At 46.8% G+C, this 17,188-nt stretch overlaps 1 protein-coding gene across 16 annotated transcripts in view; it reads left to right on the top strand.

Annotated features, from left to right (window-relative positions):
- The window catches only part of slmapa (sarcolemma associated protein a), a 47,767-nt gene that overhangs the window by 27,891 nt on the left and 2,688 nt on the right, over window positions 1–17,188 (top strand). For 3 of the 16 annotated variants that reach the window (XM_023955325.2, XM_078947814.1, XM_023955334.2), the window contains 20 exons: window positions 2,611–2,673; window positions 3,177–3,272; window positions 3,449–3,520; window positions 3,599–3,739; window positions 3,822–3,959; window positions 4,047–4,215; window positions 4,415–4,465; window positions 5,697–5,819; window positions 7,235–7,300; window positions 8,356–8,415; window positions 8,488–8,562; window positions 8,662–8,742; window positions 8,825–8,884; window positions 9,000–9,122; window positions 9,482–9,556; window positions 9,643–9,743; window positions 10,009–10,213; window positions 10,798–10,915; window positions 15,689–15,860; window positions 15,955–16,089. In XM_023955325.2, coding sequence (XP_023811093.1) covers window positions 2,611–2,673; window positions 3,177–3,272; window positions 3,449–3,520; window positions 3,599–3,739; window positions 3,822–3,959; window positions 4,047–4,215; window positions 4,415–4,465; window positions 5,697–5,819; window positions 7,235–7,300; window positions 8,356–8,415; window positions 8,488–8,562; window positions 8,662–8,742; window positions 8,825–8,884; window positions 9,000–9,122; window positions 9,482–9,556; window positions 9,643–9,743; window positions 10,009–10,213; window positions 10,798–10,915; window positions 15,689–15,860; window positions 15,955–16,089 — 2,124 coding nt within the window. Of the gene's footprint in view, window positions 1–2,610; window positions 2,674–3,176; window positions 3,273–3,448; window positions 3,521–3,598; window positions 3,740–3,821; window positions 3,960–4,046; window positions 4,216–4,414; window positions 4,466–5,696; window positions 5,820–7,234; window positions 7,301–8,355; window positions 8,416–8,487; window positions 8,563–8,661; window positions 8,743–8,824; window positions 8,885–8,999; window positions 9,123–9,481; window positions 9,557–9,642; window positions 9,744–10,008; window positions 10,214–10,797; window positions 10,916–15,688; window positions 15,861–15,954; window positions 16,090–16,827; window positions 16,916–17,188 lie in introns of all 16 variants that reach the window. The other 13 variants (XM_023955326.2, XM_078947813.1, XM_078947812.1 and 10 more) reach the window with 12 other exon arrangements.

The raw sequence follows: 17,188 nt of genomic DNA, 5'->3' as shown, positions 1-17,188 counted from the left end.
TTTCACAGAGACTTCTGGGAAATTTCTAGGGCTGTGGATTGTGGAATTGTAGATTCAGACAGAACCATGTAGTGAGTAGTGAAGGAATTTGGACACAACCAATGTTAGCTTCCAGCTGAATGTGAGGGGGCAGAAAAATACCCTCAGTCACCCGAACTGCACAAACATTTACCTCAGAACAGGGATTTGAACCGGGAACCTTCTGGCTTTGAGGTGCTCTCCACCACTAACACTGCAAGTGGCATCAAATGACTCCCCCCCCCCCCCCCCCCCCCCACTCCTCCAGGGCCCTAGAGCTGTCTGGATCCACAGAGACGGCGCCCTCTGACATCAGCTGCGTTGTCGTGCGTCCAGCGGGCGTTTGGTTTCACGTGGAGACAGTTTTCCTGTTTCCATGGTAACATTAAAGCAGGAGCTCACAGCCAAAATCCCATTTCCATTTAGACTGGAGTTCTGATGGATGCATGACTTAACTAAACACAAATGATTTGGTCAAACTTACAGTTTAGATCCTGTTTGCTTCTTTTTCACATAAATTATGCTTAAAAGTAAAAATATGATTGATAAATCTGTGAATTTTTGTTATTAAGGGCTAACAGAAGATCCTATTTGTCTCACAATAAATCACTTTAAAGTAACATGAATTGATGGATTTTCCGTATGAGAATAAGTGGATTGGAACCGGTCAGATTCAGCTCCACATGGAGCGGCATGTTTGGGTTTTACAGCCTTTTGTGAGGCTCTGGCAGACGAGTCTAGAGCCGTACAGGTGAACTGAGGCTAACCTGAGAGGAGTTTGGGGAAGAAACCTACAGGAAAACCTTTACGGAGCTGTGAACTTTAAACAAAAGTTTAGAGAGAGTCAACTAGTCTCCACTGAGGTCTTCTCTATGCAGTCTTGATGTGACTGAAAAACAAAGAAGGTTCTGCTCATTTGTTAAGCTCTTTTGCTGATGGAGTCATAATGAGAGGCTTCTCCTGAACTGAGGATTCACCTCAGATTCTGGGTTTTAGGTTGATCTTTTTCTAAAATTAAAGGCGCTGATGTGATAAAAGTGTTTAAATGATCATTTAAATTTAAACGGGTTGGATCAAAGTGACAAAGCGTATAAAAGGCTTAAGAGAAATCCCTTAGTGGTGAATATTAAAGGATAAACGGAGGTAAACGTCTCTTCTTCATTCTTTCTTTATTCCGTTAAACTTCAGTGGTGTTTGTCTGCAGTTTATCTGTTGTCCAGTACAAAAAGAAAGTGTGTTTTAGACTATAATCTAACTTTCATGCACACATTCTGCATGAATGCGGATGCATTCTGCACACAGAACTTTCTAAGCTGTAAATAAAAATATTTACCATAATATTTGCTATAAGATACTTTTTTTTTCTTTCACATTTTGTTTTTTTTGCTTTCGAGACCTTTTTTTCCCCAATTTCTTTTATTTGCTTAAATTTTTTGTTCTTTTTGCTTTCATAAAATATGTTTGCATTTGCAACACACATGTTTTTGCATGCATGTTTTTTTTTTGCATGTTTTTGCATGCGTTGTGTCTCATCTCACCTTTTTCCTATCTTTGATTTTGCTCACATAAGTCCAGTTTAGTTTGACAAAGCTGCCATGAAGCAGCCTCAAAAAAAATCATAAAAAAATGGATCATAAGTAAATTGAAAAGTTTTTGAAGGCAAAAATAAAAATTCTGAGAGCAAAAAATTAAAAGCTAAAAAAAATGTTGAGAGCAAATATTGAATATTTTCATTTGCATCTTAGAGTTTTGTGTGCAGCGTGGTGCCACCTTCTTCCAGGAGGGTCTGTTCTGCCTTCAGGAGCGACTCCAGCGTCTTTCTGCTGTGTTTAGATTTGAGCCGCTCTTCTAATATCATTAACGGTCCTGAGTGAGATCATGCGGCGGCGGCGGCACGCTCCACCTACCATCCACTTACTGATGGTTGATGCTGCACAAACCTGTAGAGGAAAGCAGACTGATGTCATTCGGAACCGAGTCCAGCATGTTTGGTCGATGAACGAAGGTCGGCCGTGGTAGGGCGGTCAACCCATGATCGTAATATTGCAGGTTCGATTCCCGCCTTGCACGCCCATGTGTCGAAGTGTCCTTGGGCAAGACACTGAACCCCACCTTGCCTCTGGTGGGAGGTTGGCGCCAGTGTTCGGCAGCGGAGCCGCCATCAGTGTGTGAATGTGACTGTAAAGCGCTTTGGGCCTTTGAAAGAGGGTAGAAAGCGCTAAACAAGTATACGCCATTTACCATTTAATGAATCAAAAGTTTGATCATGAAGCGACGTTCACCCACTTCCCACGGCAACACGCCGTTTACTAACCGGTATTCACATACTTTCCTCTAAATGCGGAGATTATTACCAATCGTTTTTATCAAAGTCGCCTCATTTCAAGTGATGCAAAGAGTAATAACGTGTTGGTCTGTTTGTGTTTCTGGATCAGTTTGGTTACATTTAAAGCTTTTAGAAGTTGAACTGTTCAAATGATTGATTTCCTCTTTTGTGGCTGTTCTCCTAAATATTCGTTCCTGCTCTTTCTTTTTAAACACTCCTTTGATGCTCTGTGGTGTGTTTTTTTTTTTTTTTTTTTTTTTTTGCAGGTTTCGGCCAACACTCCCAGCATGTACTCTCAGGAACTCTTCCAACTCTCCCAGTATCTACAGGTAAAGCACTGCCCCCTGCTGGCCAAGCTTGGGAACTACAACTGAAACGATAAATAGATGTTCTTTGATCAACTCCTTTCACTTTAAATCTTCCTTTCGAGTCAACTTTGTGTAATAAATCATCATTTTGGCAAAATATTATATTCACACGATAAAGCGGTTAGAAAAAGTCCTCATATTAGATTATTTTAAAGAAGCAGACTTAAAAACCTACTTTGTCTGGATTGAAAAATTCAAATTGAGTAACCAGAAATGATCAGAAACGGTTAGACTATTCACAGCAAACAAACTTTAGTTTAAATGCTTTGAACCAGAAATGTGTGTTCTACTGATAATACAGCAGATTTCTACACGCGGTTCAATCTTTATGATGTTCAAGTTGAAATATTGATTCAGAAACTCCAGAGGTTTGAACCCTCAGAGGAAATTCCTAAACTCTGACTCTCTTTAAAAAAACGCCGTGGATGATGAATGAATGCAGTTCCCGTGTCTGGTTTCTGCAGGAGGCCTTACACCGAGAGCAGATGCTGGAGCAGAAGTTAGCCACGCTGCAGCGTCTGTTAGCCAACACCCAGGAGGCCTCCGAGAGCAGCTGGCAGGTAGGAGACCTCGTCTTCTGTTGTCCTGAACATTTGTAGACCTGCGCTGAGGGGTTCACTGCAGATGTTAGCAGGAGATAACGGTGGCCATGGGGCTTATACTCATGGAGAAACTGAAGCTTTGGATAGAATTTGAAGATCTGAATTATGACTAACGTGACTCTGGTCTCCTTCAGGCTCTGATAGATGAGGACCGTCTGCTTTCCAGACTGGAGGTGATGGGGAGTCAGCTACAGGCCTACTCCAAGGTAAAGTCACCTTCTCAGGTTCTCCTCTGTAAAAAGGTGAGGCACAGAAGTTCTCATTCATGTCTGGAACTCCTGCAGTCCCAGACGGAGGAGGGGATGCGGAAAGAGCTTTTGGCTCTTCAGGAGGACAAACACAACTATGAGACGACGGCCAAGGAGTCTCTGAGGAGAGTCCTGCAGGAGAAGATCGAGGTGGTCAGGAAGCTCTCCGAAGTGGAGGTGGGACCCTTTGAGGAGTTGTTTGTCCCTTCAGGCTGATGGATTCAGTACCGGTGAACCCAACGCGTGATCTCCTCTGCAGCGCTCGCTCAGCAACACGGAAGATGAGTGCACCCACCTGAAGGAGATGTCTGAGAGGGGTCAGGAGGAGCTGAGGGAGCTCGCCAATAAGTACAACGCCGCTGTCAACGAAATAAAAGAGCTCACCGACAAAATCAAGGTGAGGCCTTGTGCGTTTACTCTGAAAGGTTCGATTCCCGCCCCTCTACATTTGTGCAGTAACACCCGATCGTCTTCTTTCCTTTAGGTGGCGGAGGGCCGGCAGGAGGAGCTGACCCAACGAGGAGAGACGGAGAAGAGGGAGCTGGAAATGAAGATAGAGGAGATGGAGGAGAAGGAGCAGGTTCTCCAGGCTCGCATCGAAGCTCTGCAGGCAGACAACGACTTCACCAACGAGAGACTTGCTGCTCTTCAGGGTACGTCTGGGTCACGTCTAAACGCCGTTTGCTCCCTGAAGCCTTCCACTGCTGCTTCATTGCATATAAACGGAGGACCGAGCCGACGCCTTTGTTCGGTTCCACCTCAGCTGTCGGTTCCTCGCAGAAGGCCGACTGGAGCTGCTGCAGGTCCAGCTGAACGTTCTCTTTCTGCTGTTGTTGTTGTTGTTGTTTACAGCGCGGTTAGAGCAGCTGCAGGAGAAAAGCGGTAAAGAAAACAACAGTCTGGGTGAGTCCACGTCCCGCTGGTCCGCTCTGGGACTGCTGTGTCTGTGGGGTTAATCAGCCTGAGCTGCACTAACGATGCATGAAACGTCCTGCATGGTCTGTCTGTGCACTTCCTGCTGTCGCTCTTTTCTCCTCGTTGAGTTTTTTTTATGATCTTTCAGTGGTTGACTCATTCACACAACATTGTATTGTTGTCCATAAACGCAAAAAGATTTTTTTCCATTTTAATTACCTAATTAACTTGTAGTTTAAGGCGGAAATGTCACACAATGTGAATCCAGCTGAGGGAAAGTTTATCTATTTCCTCCTGAATGACCTGCATCAGAAATACCTGCACTAGAGCTGCTGCTGACGGTGAAGCGACCCAACAGTTTCCACTCTATATTATCTAATTTAGATGTTTTATGTACTTAGTTTAATTCATTTAATCGTTGGTCTATTAGCGTTACACTTAAACCTCCTGTTGTGACAAACTGATGTTTGTTTCTGTCTCAATTACAAAGGCAGTAACTGAACCATTGTATTTTATAAAATGCTGACGTCACCTTAAATATGACAAACTGGAATAGATTCAAAGTGTAACAATTGTTTGTTTTTCCTTTCAAAATGGGTCAATTTACCCAAAGCATAAGAGATTTTATAGTTTTCTCTTTAACTTTGTTCTTCTGGCTCTGGGTGTTGTGACAGAAGTCTTAAAGCAATAAAGTCCATAAAAACATCAAAAATCCTTTAATTTTACATTTAAAAGAGTAAAAATGTCCTCTGTGCTCCAGAAAAACGGACGTAAACACAGAAAATGATCACTCCTGAGGTGGATTTCATTCCTTCATGAGTTCCTGCTTCGTGTTCCTGTCTGTTAGAATGACTGTGGGTTCTCTGTGGAACGCCCAGTCGCATCGCTATGCGCTATGCTAGGATGCTAGGATGCTAGCTGCAGGTCCTGGTTCTGACCTGGACCCGTCTGGTTTCATAAGGAGCTGGTGTGTTTTTCTGGGCTTTGTTCTGGCGGTTCTGTCAGGTGAATTTTGGGCTTCTTGGTTAATTCAGAGCTTTTCCAAACCGATCACTGCTTTGGTTCCTTTTTCCGGGGGGAGGAGCTTGAGGACACTGATTTCTGCACTAAAGGAGTCCTGAAGGTCTCGCTCTTCTTCATCAACGGGCTTCACAGTCTGTCTTCTGCATGTCTGGCTGATGAAGGTTCCATGTGTATATCTGATCTGGTCACATGACAGAGGTGGCCCTCGTCCCTCCCGGAGCTGCAGGGGAGCCCGTGGAAGACCTAGCGGACGAAGACCACGATGAGCCGGATACAGACACCGAGGAGGGGGCAGTTCACGAAGATGAAGATGTTATTGGTAGTCTATCTCAACTGTTTCCTTAATTTCTTCTTCCCAAAGACAGACGATCAAATGTTTGTTCGATGCAGAGCTGAAACCTCAGAACGCGTCTGGCCTGAGACCAGGTCTTCCTCGATCAGGACATGTGCAAGAACTGAAATGCTGGATCCAGATCCATCTGGGAGCCACTTTTCTGGTCCGTCTGAGGAGCACGTCTCCAGATAACTGGTCTGCAGCGCTGTGGCCTGCTTCACGCATCAGTGTCCCACGTTCTGAGCTGTCTCTGGTGAAATGAGACGTAAACGCAGCGTCTCGACTGGAAACTCTGTGTGTGTGTGGCTGAACCTGCTTTCAGCCGCCTCACACACTCGCGATGCGGTCTGCGCCGCTGCAGCCGCTGCAGTCTCCTCACATGCGTCCTGGAGGAGAGTTCACTGATGTTTCTTCAGGTTCAAACCAATGTTGGAAAGGGAGAGCGGGTTTGTAGATGTTTCTCTACACCATGAACCGACCTCTGACCCGAGAAGGTTTGGTGTCTTCTCTCCGCCGCTGTCGAGTCTCATCCGTCTGTTGTTGATCTTTAGATCAGCTTGAATGAAACCTCGTAATTGTCCTTCGTCCGATGCTGGTTTAAAACTTTGTGCTGCGGCATCTTTGAAGGTTTGGTCCAAAATCTTTACAAATGTGGATCGCTCGTTTTCTGAGCATCATCTGCTGCAGTTTGTTGTTCGGTCAGTTTCCATCTCAAGGTTTAGGAGAACACCAACGGCTCCTTCAGCTCCTGGGTTTTTCCATTTCAGCTTTCACATCAATCTAGTCCTGCTTTGGAATGAAGTCCATGTTGGGTCTCAGTTTCTTCTCGGGTTAGGAGCTTTACTCTCTCACAGTTGTCATTTCTAACCCGTTTTATTGTGCCGTCTGCAACATCATCTTCCCGTCAGCATCTTCCGTTCACTCATTGGGTGCAGCAGCTCTGAGATCTGGTGCAGTTTGAGTTTCCTTCGGCTCTGATGTTGTTCCGTCTCCATCTTGCTGCTGTTTCTCACCTGCTGATGCTTGGTGGGGTGTTGCATAGCAGCGTGTTTGACTCCATCCTTCACCTGTCCTGTTGTTCTGGTCTGTGACACGTCTGCCTGCTTCCTCTGTGTCCGTCTCAGGCCTTCCCTGCCGTCTTCTTACCGGACGTTAAGTTAGGAGCAAACGCAGCTTTTTGATTCTGCTGATCCAAATCAAGGAAACCTGGTTTGTCTGCTTGATTTATGGACGTCCAGCTTTAAGCTTCACCACATTGGAAGGAACCAGAGGAGGAAATAAGACTAAACGATAATAAACTGTTTGAGCTGAACTTTGTTCAAACTCAGGCTGGTGTCGATGAGCAGAATCAAAAACGTCAAAGGCAGAGTCGTAACGCCAGTTCTCTGTGTTTCTGTCAGACAACTGTCATGTCAACAACAGCGGAGGAGAATCCACTAGAATCCAACAGTTGATTGAGTGTCAGCGTGAGTACAACCTGCTGTTCCTGAATGCATCTCTGTCTGACGCCGTCTTTCGCCGGCGGTCAGAAGATGACCGTAACTGTGGGGGGGGAAAGGTCGAGTTTGTTCTTCAAAGATCTGACATCTTTTCCAGGATTCGCATTCTGTTTTTTTAATGGTCAGTTTCGAGCCTCAGTCATAGTCGGGCTGCAGCAAGGAGCGTGCACGTAAACGCACTAACGGCCTCCTCCAGCTGCTCCAGTCTGGATCCTGGGGGGTGAAGAAAATGAAAGCTGTGTCTAAGGCTTTAGTCGGATCCTTAGACTGACCAACCTGAGTTCTGCATGGAGCTGAGGCTCCGTCTGAACCGCCTCGTCATTCTTTCAGGGTCTGACCATAAAAAAAACCCATTCTGGTCTTTATTTCCCTCTTTTTTTCTTCTAAACTTGTCCTGTCCAACAGCTGAGGAAGCAGATCAGAGCTGAAGGCCTCGTGTGTTGGACAGATTTTACTGTTACATCAGGGGTTTATGGGTCTTCAGACAAATGGAGTATATTTGTATAAACCCCTTTTGTAATTGAGGCTAAGCTTTATTTATGATAATTATATTTATGTGTATTCCTTGTTGGACCAGACAGAGGAAAAAGGTAGAGAAGGAAATGGAGCAGGATTTTAGAGATGGGGGGGGACAAGGGGTTAGAATGGGGAAGAGGGGGGTGGGGTAGGTGCAGTCAATAATGCAAAGTCAAAACATTAGGGTCATAAGTAAATTGCATGACTTAGTTTTCTTTGTTTCCCTCCTTTGAGCTCCTTCTGAGGCTGAATCCGATTTTTCCTTCAGCTGATCTGAAACCAGGACTGTTTCTGGATCAGATGTCGATGATGGACACTCCAGAGCGTCTGGCCTTGACCTCTAACCTCTGACTTTATCAGACTCGCAGCGATGCATGTCTGCTGTGTGTTTTTCTGCTCTTTTCGGCAAATGTTGATCCATTACAGTAAAAACTGTTTTTTGAATCTTTACAAACTGTTGGACTTTTAATCCACCTTTTGCTGTTGTTCCTCTTGTTTCCCTGCAGCTGTCAGGCAGCTGAAGGACACGGTCAGTTCTTCAATCCACAAACTGGCCAACTTTGACGGTAAGAACGGAATCTGAAGATTTGACTGTGCTGGTGTCCCTGAGGAGAACTGAAACACCTGGATGTTTGTAGAAGTCATGGACGCCCACCTTCAGAACAACCAGACTGCAGGAGGCGACACACTGAGCAGCCCTGACCGACTCAAAGGTAGGGGGGGCGCTCACCGCCATCAGCTCCCCCTCAGAGGAGGACGGCCTTGTGTTTGATGCAGGTCGTGACTCCGCGCTCATCTGTCCGTCTCCACAGGGAACCAGGTAGATGCCAAGGAGTCCGACATGTCGGACACGCTGAGTCCCAGCAAAGACCGCAGCAGCGACGACACGTCAGGTCAGCGTCTCCGTTAACGTTCTGACCTTCAGCTCCTACAGGAAATCCAGACCACAACAGTATTTCTGACCTCCTGTTTCAGACGGAAACATGGACGACCAGGAACTGAACGAGCCGCGGAACACAGGAGCTCTGCTCAAAGGTAACCATGGCAACTGCTCACCGCCTCTCCGGTTCAGCACAGTGCTGCTGCTGCTGCTGTTGGCTCCATCCTTCAGGGAGGTGAGGATTTGCTGAAAGCTGTTGCTCTGCTGCAGACTCGAGTCCAGCCGGTTTGGAGTCTGCAGACACGGAGCAGGTCATCCACCACCTCCACAGGGAGCTCCTACAGGCCCAGGAGCTCGCCAACACCGGGAAGCAGAAATGTCAGGAGCTACAAGGTAAAAGAGGAGCAGCCGTCCAACCCCCCCTCCCCTCTGCAGCACACGTGCACTTAGCTATAGGATTGTAAAGGAGTTAGAGGAAGGTTGGTTGTTGGTTCAAAACTTCTCGGGTCAGCAGAGGAAATGCAAAGCAGTTTTTCTGAGGACGTTGGCTCCTAAATCTTCACACACACAGACGCACCGCTATGCTTTTCACACTAGAAACCTTTTTGTTTCTGACCAATCGCACGCCAGCGTCTAGTTCTGCTGGGAACCTTCTGTTGGAAGAGGACGAGAGCTTTCAGGCAGAAATCACTCTGTGCCGTGGAGCAGAATGACACACGTGTTTGGGCTGAGATGGGATGTTCTGCTTGCAGCTCTGCTGGAGGAGGAGAGGAGGAGTACGTCAAAGCTGACGGAGGAGTCGACCAAACAGATCCAGTACCTGCAGAGTGAGTGAAGAAACCCTGTGGTTTCTGGACGAAGAGGGCAGAGATGTTTCTGTAGTCCGCCTCACCTGCTGTGTCTGTCTGCGCAGCTCAACTGGGAAAGCTGCAGACGGACATGGAAGCCCTGAGGGAGCAGAGGGAGAGCACCATCTGCAGCACCAGAGAGGAGCTGTACTCAGCCCAGGAGGAGGTACCTGACTCCTTCTGAACTCTAAAAAAATCCCTACACCTGTAAGGTGAAGTCCTGTGAGCTGCCGCACACCCGAGTGTCCCTGGGGGAGCAGTGGTCTGCACAGCCTGGAAAGCTTTCAGCAGTTTGATTCCGCAGAGACACCGACTCTTTATTTAGTGTTTATGAACAACTCTGGATTCGAGTCTTGGACCTTCGGGTCTTAGGGTAGACACTCCACCACCCGCCCGGCTGGTTCATAACCATCTGACTGTTCCCGCTCCAGATTCTCGTCCTGCGACACGCCATGGAGACGGCCACAGCGGAGAGAGAGCGCGAGATCGCCGCCCTGCAGGCAGACCTGGGCGGCGTGCGCTCCGACTTGGAGCACTGGAGGAGCACGGCAGCCAAGTACGAGGCGGAGATCAAACATCTGCAGGAGGCCTTCACGCAGCAGCAGCAGCTGCAAAGCAGCGCCAGCCGACTGCAGGGTGAGCGCCTCCACGTCCCTGAGGAACCTGGTGTCAAGTCGGTACCGGTACCGGTTTATACGCTTCTACCGGAACCATACGAAAACGTCTGCGCTTTGTTTCGCACGAGACAACCTCTTGTGTTTAATTCCGTTTTGCTTTACTACTCTAGCCAATCATTTTACCTTTCCAGCGTTTGTGGGCGGGCTCACGTAAGAATGGGTTTGGCCGTACGGGTGGGCGGAGCTTCAGTTGAAGGCGATGTGAGCAAACGTTTGTACCTCACAGCAGCAGATTCTAAATTCAGTGACCTAATGGATCACAACGCTCTGAAAAAAGGCCGTCGTCGTGGCGATGAGCGGGAAAATCCGTTGTTCCTTCGGCGTGTGTGAAAACGGAGATGCAGACGCTTATCCAAGCGCTCCCCTTCCCTGGTCACGCTGCTTCCTCACACTGGAATGTGTCGTGTTTTTTCATGTTACGAGTTCGAGCACCTGAACCGTTTCAAAAGTGCCGGTACGGTACCGGATGAGCTTGACCGGCGCGGAGGAACCAGAATCCTGTTCTGTGGCGTTTGGGCTTCATTCCTGATCTGCTCCTTTCAGCTGACTGTGAGGCGCTGCAGCAGCGGTGTGCGTGTTTGCAGCAGGACTGTGACGGCCTGAGGACGGAGCGCAAGGCTCTGACCGACAAACTGCAGCGCCTGGAGGCCGAGCTGAGCAGGTACACAAACGCACACGCATGCAGCCGTCATCCTGTCCCACGGCATGATGGGAAATGTGAGAAAAACATTTCAACTCTGACGGTGAAAGTGAAAGTTGGCGCATTAAACCGACCTCGTCCAATGAAATGGAGCCCCCATTCAGAGTTTTCCTTATAGAGCAGTCTGTCAGGTTCAACTTTCCCAGTTCCACAGATTTTATTCAGTGCCTTTTATTTTTTTATTGTGTTCCTAATCCTGATTGGCTGTTGTGAATCGATCTCCGTGTCGTGTCTCCTGTACAGAATGTGTTCAGTTTGCCAAATCTGCATTAATCTTTGATCATGATCAGATCTTTTTCATTTTAGAATCCTGGACTTATTGGTTGAATGTTATAAATCCTTCAATCATTGTTTTCCTGTTTCTCCTTCTTTATTCTAGTGTCTTCCTCCATGTTTTGATGCTTAACTCCTTCTACAGTTATTCATCTATTTCAACTGTTTAAATATTCAAATGTTCAGCTCTATCGAATTACATAAATGCCAAAAATTGAAAGGGCGTAAAGACAACTAAGCGGGCGTATTTAGAAACTGAGTGAGTGAACCTTACAACTGTGATGGCGCATTTCTAACTAAGCGACCCCGTATTTTACAACTGAACGGCTGAAAACCTAACTGAGCAGGGATCTTGCTCGGTCAGTTCTCTTTTGCGCCCTCACCTGGATTTACGCTCAGTGTTAAGGGGGCGTTTTTGTCACTTGGGGGCGGTATTCAGGGGTGTGTTTGTCACTTAGGGGCAGGAACCTTTCTGGTTGATCTGATTGGCTGAAATTTGCATGTCAAGCAGCGGGGCGGGACTTTCATTTTGGGGCTTTAATAGAAATCGAACAGCGGCTGTAACGTGGATTAAAAGCATTAAAACGGTAACAAATGCAGTGAATTTCACATGAGAAAAACATACAGCACAGAAAAACCAGCTGCACTTTCTTACCTTAGTTTCGGGTCGTTGGTTAATGTTTTAATCCACGTTACATCCGCGTTTTTTTCCTATGATTGCCTCTAACAGGGGGGGGGGGGGGCAAACAAGTTTGACACAAAGAGCTGACATCTCTAACTGTGATAGTCAAAGAGCCACACCACACACTGACCTGCCAGACAAACACACAATTAAAGCCATGTTATTTCTCATAACCCCCTCCTCTCCTCTCCTTACAACAGCGCCGTTTCAGTTTTGTGTTTTTTTCTGTATTTAACGTTAACACACATACCGGTGAAACGTGCACGCTGGTGTTTTTTTCAAAAAAGGCAGCGAGCACAAAACTGAGTTGGTTGTGATTTATTTTTTCAGTCATCAATCAGCATTTCTAATCCATCAAAGTCCTCATCTTCTGTATCTGGAACAGCTGGAATACATCTCTATCAGACACACCGGCTTCCCTTTCCTCATCATCAGAGTCCGTCTCTTTGCTATGCAGCTCCAAAGAACAGTGAAAGCAGACACCTCAGGCCAAGTTTAAGTCCTGCAGTCCCAAAGTAACTCGCCGGCGCTGCGTCCCGGTAAGCCGGGGGGAGGATGGACAGCTTTTCACGGTCATCTGCTGGAGTAGCAGCGCTCAGCCTCGAGTCGATCTTCCAACACAGGCCTTTCCTTTTTCGCGGAAACTCAGCTGCTGCTGCGTCTTCTTGTCTTGTCGGAGTTGGTTTTCCAGCGTCCTCACTTGTGAACCATGGATTCATTATTTTAAATTCTCTGGCAGCTGAGGTTCGATAAGTTAGAAAGATCTTCACAGATTCAGACTTCCTGCTTCAATAACTCTTCTGATCAACGTTCAAATATGACAGCAAGTATCTCAATCCTTTTGTATTAACACAGAGAGTGAACCACAAATGCATTTCTGAAGAAAAAAGATCGTTTTTTTGCCTTTTAATCAGAATTGTTCGCTTTAAGCTGTGAATGCAGACATGCAGCAGCCGGCTGCCAAGGGACCGTCAACAAAGTGCAACCTCTGTGAACTGTGAAACACCACTGTGTAAAAATCAATAATCTTACAAAAAAATCATAAAATTATCAGAAAGCACATTCTTGTTACAATACATATTTTGTAGGAAAGTCCATCTTTATTTTATCTTGTTGCATATACTTTTTCAAATTTTAATAGATATGAATCATGACTAAAGTTATCAGTAACTTGACATGACCTTATTGTCATACTAAAATAAAGAATGTCAATAGTTCACTTTGTTTATTTATAGGAATTTTTCATAATTACAAATGGATCAGATTTGGTCAAAAATCCTGAATAGCTCTGAAGGTGCCAAAAAAATTTTTTTTGCATAATCTTTATTGCAGTAGGACAATGAGGTCATGATTAGTCAGTACAGGAGGTTTGGTGACAGAAGCTTTAGTATCTTCAGAGCTATTGAGCATTTATGTTATGATTCATATCTCTATTAAATTTTAAGAACTATAAGAAATAAAATAGAGGTTGACTTTCTAACAAAATTTAGTATAATAAATAATAATGTAGCATGACTATGCTGACGAGTCTTCATTACCAGTTCATATAAATATAGACATTTATTCCCTTTTTAAAAGTTCACTGATTTTTACAGAATTGTGTTTCACAGAGGTTGCACTTTGTTGACGGTCCCTTGGCAGCCGGCTCGCTGCTCTGTTTACATTCACAGCTTAAAACGAACAATTCTGATTAAAAGGCAATAAAAACGAACTTTTTTCTTTAAAAATGCTTTTGTAGTTCACTCTCTGTGTTAATACAAAATGAGTGAGATACTTGCTGACACATTTGAACGTTGATCAGAAAAGTTATTGAAGCAGGAAGTCCGAATCTGTGAAGATCTAATTTAACCGAACCACAGCTGCTCTATTCCCGTGTTCCTCCGCGTAGCTGATAGCTTGCAGTTTAAACTATGCCTCATGCCTATGCATTTCCAGGGTTTCCAAAACGAAGTTGTTCTGCATTATTCACATATCTGCTCCTTTGTACTATGGGGGGGGGGGGGGGTGTCTTCTTTCACGTCCTCTCCTCTCTCCGTACCGTCATCATGCTGTTCTCTCCTAGATCCTCTTTACCAAAGTCACACAATAACACATTAGGGCCGCTCTGTACATTTTGGAGAAAATGTAAGACTTTCACCTTATGGTTGTGAAAGTACTAAATATAGAAAATATGATAAAAGGCAGAGAGCGACATGCAGCTCAAGAGCCGCCTGTTAACCCCCCCCCCCCCCCCCCCCGCACTGAAAAATTAACGTCCCGCCCCTCTGCCTCGCCAATAGGCCATGCAAATTTCAGCCAATCAGATCAACCAGAAAGGTTCCTGCCCCAAAAGTGACAAAAACGCCCCCTTAACACTGAGTGTAAATCCACATGAGTGCGCAAAAAGGAATTGACCGCGCAAGATCACTTCAGGGTTAGAATTGCGCCTGCGCGGTTTTAAGGTTCACTCACTCAGTTCCTAAATACGCCCGCTTAGTTGTCTTTACGCCCTTTCAGTTAATGGCAGAAACGTAATTCCATACAGCTCTTTCATCTTTTTCCAGCTGTGACTTTTGGTCCTTCAAATCCTTGAACTATTCCAGATATTCCAGGATTTCTGCCTCCATTGAAATAAATGGGGAATCCTTGGTGCAGAAGCTCGCTGGTTCGATACCCGGCTCTGGCATTTTTCACAAACATATTTTTGTTGTTGTGCTGTTTTCACTTTATTGATGATCAACTTTGATCATTATTTTATTTTTTGCCCATCATTGCCCTTTAAGTTTCATTTTCATGCAGCAATAGCATCAACCCTTCATTTTCTTTAGGAAATGCAGCTCCTTCTAGTTTTTCTATGGGTTTGAACAGACAGTTTAAACAAGAGAGAAAGGGGTGAAAATGTTCACGTCCATCTGAGAAAAGTGGCTGAAGTTTGTAGGAGTTGTTCTGTAATCCTACTTGGCAGATTTTAGGTGACTTTTAAAAGGTAACCCCCACCCCCCATAAACGAGGGAACGCTGTGCAAACCTCCAAGGAGAAGTCCACAGATTGGCAGGGCCAGCATGTGCTAAACAACAACTCACTGCTTTGTTCGTTCATCCAGGCTTTTGCAGACTTTCCACTTCCATGATGTTAAACTGGTGAGTTTTGGGAGCTGGAGCTGTTTTCTGTGGAGGACCTCTGTACCTCTGAGTCCAGAGGGCAGCTCCAAGTCTGCACGCCGACTCAGCAGGTCGATGGACGGCGGATCCTCACGGAGCGTTCAGCAGCATTTCTGTCGGCTTCAGCAAACGGAAAACATGCTGACTTCCTGCCTGAATCCATCTCCGTCCGTCGGCTCCTGTCACAACCCACTCTGCAAAAAGAACCTCCAGGATCAGAAGAGGAACAAATGCTGACAAACGGACCAACTTACTGAGAATTTCCTGTTTGGTTGCTCTATGAAATAATTTCTGTGACATAAAACATGCAGTCAGAGTTTGGTCCTGTGGACAAAATGCTCTGCGGGTTCTGACCCGTGTCTGGGGGAGCGTTCAGCTGCAGGATCCATCTAGATGGTTCAATCCCCCCAGGCGCTGATGCTGCATGTCAGGCAGGTCAGGATACGTGAAATCAGCAAACGGCTTTGATTGAACATCTTCTTCTCCTAAACTCCACCGTTTGCAATCAAATCCATTCTCATTATTGTTTAGTCGATCAATAAAACAGAAGATTCCGGATGTAGCTTCTGACCTTAGCGGATGGACGGACGGTGCTGCTCAGTGAGGATGATGATGATGATGATGATTGTGTCCCTGCAGTACCAAGGAGCAGAGTCAGGTCCTCAGCAGCAGCCTGGAGTCTCTGGAGAAGAGGGAGGAGGTCCTGCAGGACAAACTCGGCTCTCTGGAAAACCAACACATGCAGGATGCAAGCCGGCTCAAGAGCCAGCTGGACCAGGCCCAGGCCCGGACGCACACCCTGCAGAGGGAGGTGAGGCGCCGTGTTCGGACCGTGGTTCTGCTCCGTCACCGGCTCCTCTGGATCCAGACTCCAGTCACATGTCGTTGTGTTTGTGTGTCTGCAGTACGAGGATACTCAGTCCCAGCTGTCGGACCTCCGTCAGCAGTACCATAAGACGGAGCAGGAGAAGCTGAACATCCACCAGGAGCTGCAGCAGTGCAGGAGCAGCCTGAAGCTGCTGCAGGACAAGAGCAGCTCTGTGAGTCCAGATCCAGACCCAAAGTCCAGTCCGGGTTTTCCTGTCCCGTCATTATTAGTTCAAGCTCCAGACATCTTCATCGTCCTTCTCCCTTTGACTCCTCAGTGACCTCCTAAAGGAGCTGCCGCTCTCTGTAAGGGGATGGGGGGGTACACAGATGCTTTATTTGGGTGTAAACTTTAAGAAAACCTTTTTAGTTTGCCGCCCACAAACAGGAAGAGTTCAGGGACGATCCTCTTCACGTCTCCACACAAAGCTCCATGGTCTTCTGGGGGGGGGGGGGGGGGGGGTGCGGCTTTTATTTCCTCACAAACGCGCTGTCCACCCTCCTCTACCTCCACATCTAAACCATGACACTTCTGAAAGGTTTAGCGTAGAAACACAGACGTTCCTCTCCATAAAATGATCGACGGGAAAACGCTGATTTCAGAGAAAAGCTTCTATGATTTCAGCAGAAAGCCGTGATCGTCGGTTCTGCCTGAACCCGCTGTGGTTCTGTGAAGATCCCGCCCCCCCCCCCGAAGGAGAAGATCAAAGGAGTGAAGGCGATGGCGTCCATGTTTGTCTGGAGCCGAGCTCCGCCTGCTGCTTCATGCAAACACCTGAGCGGACGCCGCTCCCGTGTTTGTCCCCGCCCCCCCTCCCTTGCTCCACACTCCATGTTGGTTTTAGTTGATTTTTTGCTGGCTGATTTGTTCTTATTCTCCCCCCCCTCCCCCTCCCCCCCTCCTCCTCTAGCCATCCATATTGCAGCCTGTCCAAGCCATATTCATGGGCCTTGTCCTGGCTCTGCTCTACTGGTGTTTCGGCCAGTTGTGGTAGAAAGGTACACTCCAGCGCGACACCCGTTCACCTGTGTGGCTGTGTCCTCGGCCTCTGAAGGGTGGAGGGGAAGCGTCCCGGTCTGGCTTGGGGTTCAGCGGCTGCGGGACCTCTGAGGATCTCCAAAAGCTCCTGCAGAGGAGCAGACCTCCTTTAGTCCTGGTCCTCCGCCATGCTCTTAAACACACCTGATGGGGCGCCGCTGAAGCCCGATGGTGCAGGTGTGTGAGCAGGTGACGGAGGTCCTCGAGGACCGGAGCCGCTTGGGTCACCTGCA

The sequence above is a fragment of the Oryzias latipes genome, chromosome 5 (assembly GCF_053564925.1).
Source record: "Oryzias latipes strain Hd-rR chromosome 5, Olatipes_Hd-rR_3.1".
Classification (NCBI taxonomy): domain Eukaryota; kingdom Metazoa; phylum Chordata; class Actinopteri; order Beloniformes; family Adrianichthyidae; genus Oryzias; species Oryzias latipes.
The sequence above is the reverse complement of the archived record's forward strand: the minus strand, read 5'-3'. Positions and strand labels throughout refer to the sequence as shown.